The following is an 11904-nucleotide window of genomic DNA, read 5'->3' as shown; positions in this document are numbered from 1 at the left end:
GTTGAGAAGCAGAGACCAAAACCTGAAACATGTTCTACAGCTGTAAAATAAAAAAGGTATTTATTACTTTGTATAAAATAATTACTTGTCAGCAAAAAGCAGAAGTCCTTGAAAGGCTTCTATACCATTGAAGAGATAAGGCTGTAAGGCATGGGGGGGTCTCTGAAGGCCTGAAGACCCTTCTACATGGGAAAAGGAAGATCAAGAAAAGATGTGGCAGATGTAAGCAGCACTTAGTAGTGAGGGACTTGTTTCTTCAGGGCTTATTATAATAGAAAAAATATAAAAAATACTGTCAGATAGACTTAAAATCAGTTTGTTTAGGTTTTCTGTATCGATACTGTATAACTAAATTGTGGAACCCCTTGTGCTGTGACCTGAAGACACTAAAGATACTATTTCAACACAGCAAACTGATGGAAGGATGATGATAACAAATGCAGTAATCTAGGTGTAATGTATGACTTAAAGTCCTTAAACACTGCTGGAAGCTCAGTGGGTGCAACAGGGTAAGGGTCCTGCTCTTCCACCATCAGACTACTAACTTTAGGTGTTGCCAATAATTTAGGGGACAGCTTGAACATATAAAATGAAACCACTGTTCAGTGGTCTTTACTGACCACCATCTTTAAGCCGTGCATTTACTTAAAGCACAACGATGCTCCAATTGTGGATACTTGTAGAGAGTTTCCAGGGCACTAAAACGAGCTGGATGTTATCTACAGGACAGCTACAGCTCACAGCTTATTTGGATAAATTCTTTGCCGCAGTAGACCATTTTCTGCTATTACCAGTGAAATAAGCTAAAAAACCACTTCTTTTCTTCTGCAATGAGAAGCTGTGCACAATGTGATGAATTTGCAAAGCTTTTAAAGGATGGATGAGAGTTAAATAACTTCCTCCAGGGTCTAAGGCACTGCAAAGCAGGACTGGAGTGGCTGCCGTAATAAAGGCACGCTAAGAAAGCCAGGGGGGTTATTGCAGTAGAGGAAGCTTTGTAATCAAGGCAGCGCTGAAGCGGCTTGTGCAGCCTGAGTCTATGCAATGCTGGAACAGCAGGGCACAGCACAGACCAATTTAAGTATTGTCGGATGAAACGGTTTGACTATTGCGTCTCCACAGTCCGTTGTAGTTTAAGTCTCTCTCATTAAGCTTCAAAAAGTATAGGCAGCTCGTTACTAGAGTTTCAGGTTCCTTTTGTTTGCAGCGATGCTTATGAAGGTAATGGTATCTGTAATTGCCCCTCCTGGGACCAAGCTGGACTGATACAGGGTCAAGAGCACATTCCTTCTCCCCAGGCAGAAATGACTGAGAACGTGGGTGGGCAAGGGGGAGGGAAGGCAGGAGAGCAGTCTCCCTTCCTTGCTGGGCACTGCTGGAGGCGGGATGGGCCAGTAACTTCATTCCCTGGTCAAAACATACATGCAAACCTTTATGCCTCCACCCGTGTCTTTCTCATTTTGGGCCTCGTTTCAGATCAGACCTTTCTGTCAAGCTGCTTATCGGATGCTTGGCGGGGCACTGCTCTGATGTCCTATGGCAGTGGCTTCCAAACGGGGATCGGTGGGACCCCAGTTAGCCTCAGTTGCTCTTTGTACAGCTCAAACTAGGTAAGAAGAAGCTGGAAGTGAGGTACTTTCCTCTGCTCCCATAACCAATAACCACAGCCAACACAGGATACGAGGCTGTTGTCAATAAGGGAAAAATGGCCCTTAGCCTTCTGCTGGGGTTGGACGAGCTGTGTAAGAAGTCAGCTTACATCTGGGCTACATATGTGACTCTGCCACTGAGAAATGCTGTTGGGTCAGGTTTTGAGCGCTGTGTAAACTTCTTCAAGATTTTGGGAGGCCAGGTAACCTGGTCAAAATGAGTGTTCCTGCAGGAACTGTGGTGATACAGGACATTTCATGAGCCTTGGCAGGAGCCTTTCCAGCCTCTCCAGCCAAGAAAGGGGACAGGCTAAAAGCACAGAGCCATCAACAGGTACCCCTGTTCAGCTGACATGCAGCAACTTCTTAAGCCACCGTAACTAAGTTGTGTCCCTGACTCATTGGGCTCATCCACTGTTGAGGTGGGAGCTTGGAGAGTCTCCTCCTCTGGCTGAGTCCTGGGGAAACAGCACATTTACTTCATGGAGATGATGACCTTTCCTAGGACTTGTGCTGGAGCATGTGGTTGAAGGCTTCTTTTACCTGCAAACACCGGGTATCTACGGTGATGGCCATCAGGGCAGGGCTTTGCAGGGAAGGAAGGGGCAGAACGAGGATGCATGGGAGAAGTCTGCATCTGAGTCTGGGCTTTCCACCCCTGGGATCTACTGCTGGGATTGAAATAACTCAGGATCAGACCAGCTCCTGGGTATTCCTTTACCTTACAACCCTGAGCGTGCTGGATGGTGGCTACATAAATATTTCTGGGGAGCTGAGCCATTATTTAAGGATTAAAGTACCATCAAATGAGGAAAAAAAGAAGTGTTTTGAACATCTTCAGAGGTGCTCAGGGGGAAAAATGCAAATGAAAGCACATCTAAATCTAACCCACTTCTAAAATATTATCACAGCATATTATTCTTCTTTAAGACCACAAACTCTTTGGTATGGGAGTGAGTGGTTTTATATGATTTTCCCCACTGAGCATGTTGCAATTCTGGCCTTGCTGTACTGAACCAGGAGTTAACGGCTCCCTGGCTCAAACCCAAATTAAAAAGGGTGAGGGGAAAATGGGATTTCTTGATTTAATGTTTTTGTTTCTTAGAGAAGCAGGACTCGGGAGGCTTCTGTGCCAGGGACCTAACTGCACACAAAAACCTGTTTCTACTACAAAAAAAAAGCTTTGCTAAAATAATCCTGAGGAATCTGCTCTATGCTTACCTCCTCCAGTTTGAAGACTGCTCCAACATGGGGATGGATATTTCCTTCCTGGCAATACTGGGGAATGGAGGAGATAGTAGAGAGGAAAAAAATGGTGAAATCATCTTCCTGGTACTGACTCCAGCCACTCCTGTGGCAGACCCTCTTCAGAAGCAGCAGGTTGGTGGGAATCGAGGGGATTTTTCCTCTGGTAAAACCCATCCCCACAATCCTGCCTTCCCACGCCAAGCTGCAAGGAGAGGGGAGGAAAGAAGACAAATCTAGCGGAGGTCTCGCACCTCGTCCTGAGGCAGTACTTGCATGCTGAGGAGGGCTGAAGGGCTGTGGATGCTGAGCTTTCAGGTATGAAATGCTCTGGTCTGGGCTGTTGTACTTCAGTGTCGGTTTTCAGAGAACATACTTAAAACCCTAAAAAAAACCCAAAAAATAAATGCAGCAAGCCAAGCTCCTGTGCCACCCACACCCCCTCTGCATGCACAGGGGGCTTAAGCACATTGCCCCTGGGAGGTGGTCGGCTGGGGCTGGACCCTAAAGTAGCCTCCCCTTGGCTGCATCTCTGCAAACAGAGCCCAACGCATTTGCTTAACCTTCCCCCAAAGCAAAACCTTCAAACAGGTCAACAGCATCACCTGTGCTTGCATGGGTTTGTCATAAGGTAGAGCAAGGCAGGGCTTTTATTTCAGTGCAACTTTGCAGAGCTGCCTTGAAGAGGTCCCCACCGATGGCCTCGATGGCCATGTTGGCTGCTCTGCTGCTTTTGAGCGTCTTCATTTCCTCTCTGCCTGCTCCGGCTGCAGTTGGTGCTGTGGTTCATGCTGCTCTTCAGAGCCAGCTCGTGTTTGGGGTCACTTCCAGCTGCCACTATCACCCGAGACCAAAGGAAAACCCACCACCCCGTGCAAAAGCTGCTCTGCTCGGAGAAGCACAGAGCATCTCAGGCTGGAGGTATGTTTCTTTTTTATTTTATTTATAGCAGACAAGGAAGTTGGAGCCAGAGACCCAACTCTTTCTCTGTATATATTTAAAATGTGTATATGTGTATGGCACAGCGGCAACATGTAATGGATTTCTGAAGGGGACAATATGTTTCAAGGCCACAAGAATCCCCCCTGCAATCAGGGACGTGCTGGGTACCGCAGCCATTTGAGGGGTACCTCTGCGGAAAGGAGGTCTGTCCCCCTCCCTGGGCTCAGCCGAACCCAAGGCGCTGGCTCTGCCCCAGCACAAAGCTTCGATGTTGCAAAGTGAAATAATCTGCTAAGCAAGGATCTACGTCTGCCGGATGACTTTACAAGCAGAAGTACATTAACTCCAGGCTGTAGAGAAAATGTCATTCCTGTACCGTTCAGACAGACCATGTAATTGCCTCTGCTGCGGGGCAGGGGGAGGAGGATTGCATGAACCAAGGTGTAGACGTGATTTCTGCAGGCTGTCCCCACCTCTGCTGTTGTCTCTCTCTACGAACGTCAGGAAGTTGCTTAATCTCTACGGCTTTGTCTAGAGATGTTTCCGTGTTTCAGAGAAGCGGAGAACTCAGCATTTCAGCTGCTACTGAAAATCCAGTGAGTTACAGACATCCCCCACTACAGCTCCCTAGCCAAGGCAGAGCGGTACGACCCTGCTCCTCCAAACCAGAGCTGCTGCCCTAAAGCCCCATCAGGAGAGACGCACATGGACCGCACGCACACCTTCGGTGAGACAGCTGTGCAACGGTGCCTGCTCGGGACACTTCCCAGCGAGGGGAATGGAGAATTAATTCACCACTGCACGTGGCCCGTGGTTTATAGAGCCTCTCAGTGCTGAACAGGTTCACCAGGAACATCAAATTCTTTTGGAGAAAGTTCACATTGAACAGTTTTAAAGCTCCCACGGTATCTGTGGGTTTAGTTTATAAGAGCTGCCTTTCCTGCAGGCCCTGGCAATTTAATACTGTTGAAATTCAACAGGTCGGGGCTGCTGACCACATCTCTCACCGGCTGCATCCCCCCTGGCTGCTCTGCAATCCTCACTTCCATGGGATCTGCACGCTTCCCCCACTCTTAGAGGGAGGGAAAATCAAGGCGTAAACCCAAAATGATCTGCCCCAGCTTATACAGATGTGTGCAAAAGAGACAAGATGCCACAACATTTTTGACAGCTGAAATGCCCGGGTTTGGGGCTATGCTTCATGTGTTGCCCTCTGAGCTGCTTCTGCTGCCACTTACCCTGGCTGAAGCCATGCCCTATGGTCAAGAACCAGCGAGGCTGTGCCGTAGGTGGTCGGCAATGCCACTGCATCCTTGTGTGACACCTTCAGGGATCTGCCACAACATCTGCGTGCAAAGACCCACAACACAATCCCAAGGAGGGATGGGGCTGAAGCTCTGCTGGACTGAACCCATGGCGAGGAATCGTGGGGGACTGGTATGTGAAAAGGTTTGTTTTAAGTTTTTTACATCTTTTAACAGCCTTCTGCTTGGGAAAAACTCCCCCCAAGCATCTCACTCTGCCAGTGGTGCCAGGGGAAGGGAAAAAAGTAATCGAAGGCTTGCGTGGCAGCGGCTCTGGCAGAACTAAAGCCCCAAACAGAGATGCAAAAGTCTTCTCCAATTTTGGAAAACAAAATTTTGCTCTGTATCCTTACCTTCTGATCAACAACCGACTCCGCTGCCATAGCTTGAGTGCCAGTCACACCAATTACACTGTGTCCCTGCCAAAAAACTCTTCTTGGATGGGTGTCAGGAGAGAAATCGCGCAGTCCTGCTGTTCTCTCTGAATTAAGCATTTGATTTTCCTGCGTTTTCAGGAAGAACCGTGAACCGCTCAAGCTGTGTCTAATAACAGTCCACTTAGCAATTGCATTAACTGCGCGTATTTACCCCCTTCATCTTTTGAATGTGACTCCTCACGCAGAGCCTACGCCTTCTCCTTCATCCGGCAGAGCGCAGCACCTCTCGCTCGCATCCACAACCACGATGCAAAGGCTTGAAGAAGACAACCCCGGTGGCACGCATCTGGATCTCCACCCACAGTGACTGATGAGGGGTCACGAGGCCATTCCTAAATTCTTCCATTCCTGCATTTTCCTCATCTCCTTTACCTTGCACACGGGCAGGTCCCTGGGCCAAGGGCTGGGGAAGCTTTGGGCAGCAAAGCACCAGGTGGGCAGAAGATGGCAGCATCAGCCCAGCAGACAGCAACTGCTTGCTTCATTAGGTAGGGATTTCTTTTATTTGGGAATACCGATATATTTTTGCAGAGGAAAGGGGACATTTTCACACCCTTGGACTTCAGAAGTGTGATCAAGACACAAGACACAAGGCTCCTGGATGGGCAAAGCCAAAGGAGATGGCTCAGCCTGAAGGGCTTGGTGCAAGGAGGACCACATAAGCATCGCCCGGACCTTGAAAGACACAGGGGCTGAGGGCCAGAGGGGTTTTTTCAAGGGGCAAAGACATGGCTTCAGCAGGGGAACACTCCCTGTGTCCACGCCAGGCTGAAGGGTGCCAGGGTGGCACATCTGCCCAGGGACAGGCTGGCACCCCTACCCACGATGCTAGGCTGTCTCATGCTTAAGTGAATTATTGCAGCATTGAGGAGCTCCAGGCTTAGGACAGAAGGACACAGCCCTGCCCAAAACCTCTCTATGCTTTGGTTTTCTTAGCTTTCAGGCAAGCTTAATATTTACAGTAGCTCTCCCAGACTAGCATGAGTGCTCTTTGCACGCTACCTTGAAAATGCAAAACGTTTTTTTCAGAGAGAACGTTAAAACGCGGTGGTCTTGTTGGCTCCAAGAAGATGCCCTGAGTGAGCCTCTGCTTTACTCGCAGTGGTCTTCATTTCCCAGGCTGCTCCTCTGCTCTTAACCCAATGAGAATTTAATGCTTTAGTTCGTCAGTCACTCTACACTTTCTGCACAGATCAGTCACCTTCTCACCAGGAGTAAAGGCAAGAGCATGGTTTTCCTGATACAATCCCTGGCAGGCCAAGGTGCCAGCAGAATTTAACCCGCAGTAATGGACACCCACTGGGACCTGCGAGGGCGAAGGGGACAAACATGAACTCCCTCCCATCCCACAGCAGCAGACAAGTTTTAAAGATACAGCAAAGCCTGAATAACCAGATCTTGATCTTTCCAGTTGTCATGCTAACCACTGTGCTGTCCCACCTCTCAAAAGACGCTGGTGCTCTCTAAAGCACAGGGTCACAGTCTCAACCAGACAAAACTGGGGACAGCAACCAGTTTTGCTGTGGCTGTGTGGATTCTCCCCTGGGATGTTGTCCCATGGGACCTGGTGGAAAATGAACAGCATGCATGGAGGAGCAGTTATTGTGCTGGGACAGTTTTGTGCTATGCTTCAATTTGGGACGTTTATTCTTTCAGTGTATGTTGATCATGATAGGAGACTTCTGTGGATTTTATCTCCTTGGTGCAGGTACACAGGGCCCTGTGGATTTTAAGCTTGTCATCCCCTTTCCCTAATGCAAATAATTGGGGAGGGGAAAAAAAAAACCAAAACCCAAACATTTTTGCAGATCTCTGCTCTTTCAAGGACGTGGCAAACATGTACTGCACACGCCACCACCATAGTGGAGTGTATGCTGGGATGAGCAGGCAGATACTGGAAGTGACACGTGGAAGGGGGGGTGACATCTGAATGTCACGTTGCCTTGCAGCATCTTGGATTTAACCTACCTCTTTCCCACTATCTTCTCTACCTTTTGCAACCTGCGCATAACCTTTGTCTGTTTGTACGTCCTGTTCTTAGGCAACTTCACTGGGATGGGACTTAGGAGATCTTCCAGCTCTGCTGCTGCTTCTCTGCCTGGAGATCTTGCACAAGTCACTTGTGTAAGTCCCGTGTCCACACTTGTAAAACGGGGGCAAAGACCCTCTTCTCTGTAAAGAACCTGGAAATGTATTGGTGAGGAGAGACAGCTCTGTTCTTGCTAATGTAGCATTAAAGGGGACGATTTGAATGCGGGGCATTGCCCAAATAATATGAAAAGCGGCAGTCCCTTCTGTTGTGGAGAGTTTCGGGGCAAATGGACAGGGCAGAGCAAGTGGAGAGGGGGCTGGAGATGCTGTCAAATTCCCAGAGCAGGGCTTTCTCCAGTGCATGAAGCTGTGGAGGGCTGGTGGCCCCTGCACTCGCAACGAACGCCTGGCAATGGCAGAGGAGACAGGACAGCAGGAGAGATCCAGAGAAGAGGGCACTGAAGCAGGAGATGACTGGAGCTGAAAGAAGGGAGCAGAGGGACTGCAGATCCTGGAGACAGAGCAGACCAGACAGAGCAGTACAAGCTCCCCCAAAAGAACACAACTTGATTTACTTCCCCAGTATAACGGCATGAGATTATTCTTGGCAAACCATCAAACGCCACAAGCTTTTGCAGTGATCAGTCTACCTGGTGGGGCTGCAGAGGAGGGCATGGGACATCCTGCAAGGCCAGGGGCTTTGCCAGCTCAGGAGCCCCAAGCGCCTCCTCTCCAGGAGGCTTGTCCCAGGATGCCCATCCTGAAACACAGATGCCCGCAGGAGGTAAAACTGTACCATCCTCTCGCCAGGGCAGTGTTTCATAAAGCACTCCTAGCTAAAGCCAAGGAGGACCTTGGGGATGCTCCAGGAAGGTGGTGGGGGAGCAAAGATCTTCAGTGCTGGACTTGAGGGGAAGTGAAGGAATCCCTGCCCTGAGGCTGAGCCACAGGCAGGGAGGAATGGATGGGGAAAAGGGGACAGGGAAAAAGAAAAGGGTGCCTCATGGCCTTTCAGGCCCCCTCCGTGCCCCATCCCACCTCGGGGCGGTGGCAGGGTCGCTGCAGCCCCTGGCAATCCGGCCCCACAGCGCAGCTTCCCAGGGCACAGCCACCCACGTGGCTGTGCATCCCCAGGGCACCAGGCATTGAGCGCTGACTGACGCTTTCAATATTGGGTAAATATTTAAATGCTGGGTAAATATTTAAATATCGAAGTAGATCTTTGCAGCTCCGGTGGACCACACCTGCGGAAAACTTTGCAGAGGAGCATTTTGCATCCCGAAGTCCCGAGTGTGCCTTTGCAGGCGCCCATGGTGGTTCCCAGCAGCTATAAACGGCCACGTGCTGCCGTTGCAGTGTCATCACACTGATTTTCCAGATGGGGAAACCGAACATGCATGAACCACGCAGGGGTCAGAGTGAGTCAAAGCTCACAGAGCCAGGGGATGAGAAACCCCGATCTGCTGACTCTCCATCCCATGGTTTAACCACAAGCTCATCCTTTCCCCTCGGGGGATCTCTTGCTCTGAACCTACACTGCTGTTTGCGTATGATTTTCAGAGAAAAGTATTTTCAGAGAAAATAATGTGCTTCTTGGGTTGAAACATCTCATAACTTTCTGTCCGGAAGGCGGATGGGAATGTGTATGGGGGAGGGAGTGTGAGACAACAAATTTGAGTCTGGAAAAATCCGTATGGCTATTTGTTACTGTAGTGACCCTAAGGAAGAGCATGGTATGTCCAGCAGTTACTGGTCCATGTAGCAGTTACCCTGTGAAGGTGCTGTGCTGTGCTGCACGTACAGCGTGGCTGTCCAGCTCGTGCCATGCCATGCGTATCCCTTGGCACAGGGTAAACTTTGCCGGCTAATCGTATCGGAGGCAGCTCCCGCTTGGCACCGGCAATCACACCACCTGCGCGTCCTTGTCTTTATCTTCAAGTGAAGCAGCACAGTTGCATGTGACCATGCTTTTGCTTGGCACTCTGGATGAGGAACGGAGCTGGTTTCTTCTAATAAAGTCCTGCAAGAGCTCTAAAGACCAAAGCGTTGGTGACAGGACAGATGGGTGAGATCGGCACAGGGTGCCATGCCCTGATCGGAGATCCAGCTGATTCTGCACAACTCAGAGTGCCCCGCATGTGAACAGATGTGAGATTTTCTATGCTATCCCCTTTTTCCTTCTAGGATTAGCTCCATAAATGGTATCTTAAGATATTAAGCAGAGAGCGCCTTTCTTACCAGGGTCATGACCACTAGCCCTGGTGCCTTATGGTGACATGAAGGAGAAGGGAGCAGGCTCAAGCTAAATCCTGGTACCATTTTCAGATATGCCGGGGCATGTGGTTACAAGACATCGTACACAACCTGGCTTGGAGTCCTGCAAAAGGATCACGTACCGGCTCTTCTCTGGGGCAAGTGGATAATAAAATATCAGCTGTGGTCATAGAAGATATGGTGCTGAGAGTACACTCTTCCATAGAAAATATAGAAGAGGGAGGAAAAATATCCTATGTTATCTCCCAAATGCTCAGTATTTCTCAGGCAAAAATTCGCACTCGTGCACAGGGAGCCCTAAACATTTTGGACTGTACCCTCAGAGGTGACTGGGCATTGCACATCTGGAGAGCGGAGGCTTGCGGGAGCGTTAGCTGTGGTTTGGGAGTTCGGGCTCCTGAAATTAAAGCTGTATATCTGCAGGGCAGTCACGGCGTGGGCTCTCTCCGTATATGCTGTCCTTCACATCTGCCCTTGCTAAGTGTCAGCCCCTACCTGTGAGAAGTGGATGATCTGAAAAGCCTTCTGCTGCAATTTGTCAAGGGGACTGTCAGCTCATTTCATCTATCAAATAAACGTACGTCCAACAGTAAACATACATCCAACAGGAACCGCTTCTTGTCTCTGCTGTATGGGACTGGCTAAAAAACAGGGGCATGGCCACGAAGTGTTATTGTTGTAGTATTACCTGGCCAGAAAAACAATCGTTGCTTCCCAACAGCTTCAAGCTTCCCTCCCATAAGCAACGGAAGGTCTCACATTAATGTTCTTGCCATAAAGGCAGATGCAATCAAATGAAATGTATGTGAATGACTGTGCCCCTGCCCAGGATGACTGTCTGGGGAATGGACCAGTGTTTCTTGGCTAGCAGTGTAGGAAACAAGATGGTCAGCGCTGCGTTTTCCTCCTTGAAGCAGTTCAGATGCAATTCAAATGAATCCCTCGTGGAACCCTCCTGGCTTCTGCTGAACTATGACACAGATGGGTCTGGCTCATTGCATGCAGCAAAAGCCGCTTAATTAGAGCAGCAGCTCAATTTATTTGGTTTGGATCATCTTTATTAGCCATCACTTAAGCTCGTAATTAAGGGCAGAACAGGGACTGTAAAAATGGTACTACCCCACACTGCTTGCCTTCTCCCTGTGCTGCAGCCGCCGAGCGTTGCTCCTGTCTGCTCAACACCTTCAGGAGTCTCTCCCCTCCTGTATGGATGGCACCGCTGTCATCTGCGCTCCAAATGCATGCTTTATTCCTGGAAAAGCAGAAAGGAAATGGCAGTATTTTTATCCTGGGACATTTTTAATTGACATCTGACACCCCAAACGCCATGCAGGCACAGCATGAGCAGCAGGTATGACTCCTGGAGGGATGTTGCTGCCCATCTCTTAAAATAAATACCCAAGCACTAACACCCAGTGGAAGAGAGCACCAAACTCCTCGCAGAGACTCGGGCAGGCAAAACAAAGGCGGAGGGATTGAGACCTGAGGCTCACATGGTAACCAAGGAAGCCTAGATCTCCTCCTCAGGAGAGAAGGCTGCTCAGAAATGCAAAGCTACGTCATTGCTCTGATTGTGGCTGTTATTATTGTCATGTGGTTATAACCTTGTGTTCAGTGGAGGCGTTTCTGTTCGGGTGTTTCTTCTGAAGTGCCTGAGATGTTTTTATGGTTTTCAGCCTGCCTCTGTACCACTCCAATGTCCTGAATCTCCTCCCTGCAACCCTAAATCCTGGCTGTACTCTTTGGGCTGAAGGGCTGCTGTGACCAACACCACACAGCCATTTTCCACCGCAAGGCTATTCTTGCTCTGAGACTCAGTTTTCTTTTGTAGGACTCAACTCTGGGATTCCTACATTTTATTTTAAATGCAGCTTGTACCAGGACAAGCATGGGCATGTAGCTTTAACGATCTCTGCATTTTTAATAGGGACTTGAGTCTACAACAGCTACGCTGGTATCTTATTCATGTCACCATGATGCCTAGTCCTAGACCAGGACCCACCACGGCCATGCTCTGCTCCC

At 49.3% G+C, this 11904-nt stretch overlaps 1 protein-coding gene across 1 annotated transcript; it reads right to left on the bottom strand.

Moving 5' to 3' along the window:
- Positions 1-2124: 2124 nt before the first annotated feature.
- On the bottom strand, positions 2125-9855 carry LOC142085222 (quinone oxidoreductase-like protein 2). The gene is given in 11 exon segments (XM_075157012.1): positions 2125-2153; positions 2156-2192; positions 2871-3101; positions 3561-3651; positions 3653-3780; positions 4226-4241; positions 5075-5161; positions 5163-5182; positions 5494-5643; positions 6779-6883; positions 9847-9855. Coding segments are annotated over 11 exon segments (903 nt in total).
- Positions 9856-11904: the final 2049 nt, after the last annotated feature.

The sequence above is a fragment of the Calonectris borealis genome, chromosome 8 (genome assembly GCF_964195595.1).
Source record: "Calonectris borealis chromosome 8, bCalBor7.hap1.2, whole genome shotgun sequence".
NCBI lineage: Eukaryota > Metazoa > Chordata > Aves > Procellariiformes > Procellariidae > Calonectris > Calonectris borealis.
This window is presented reverse-complemented; position numbering and strand designations above follow the sequence as displayed.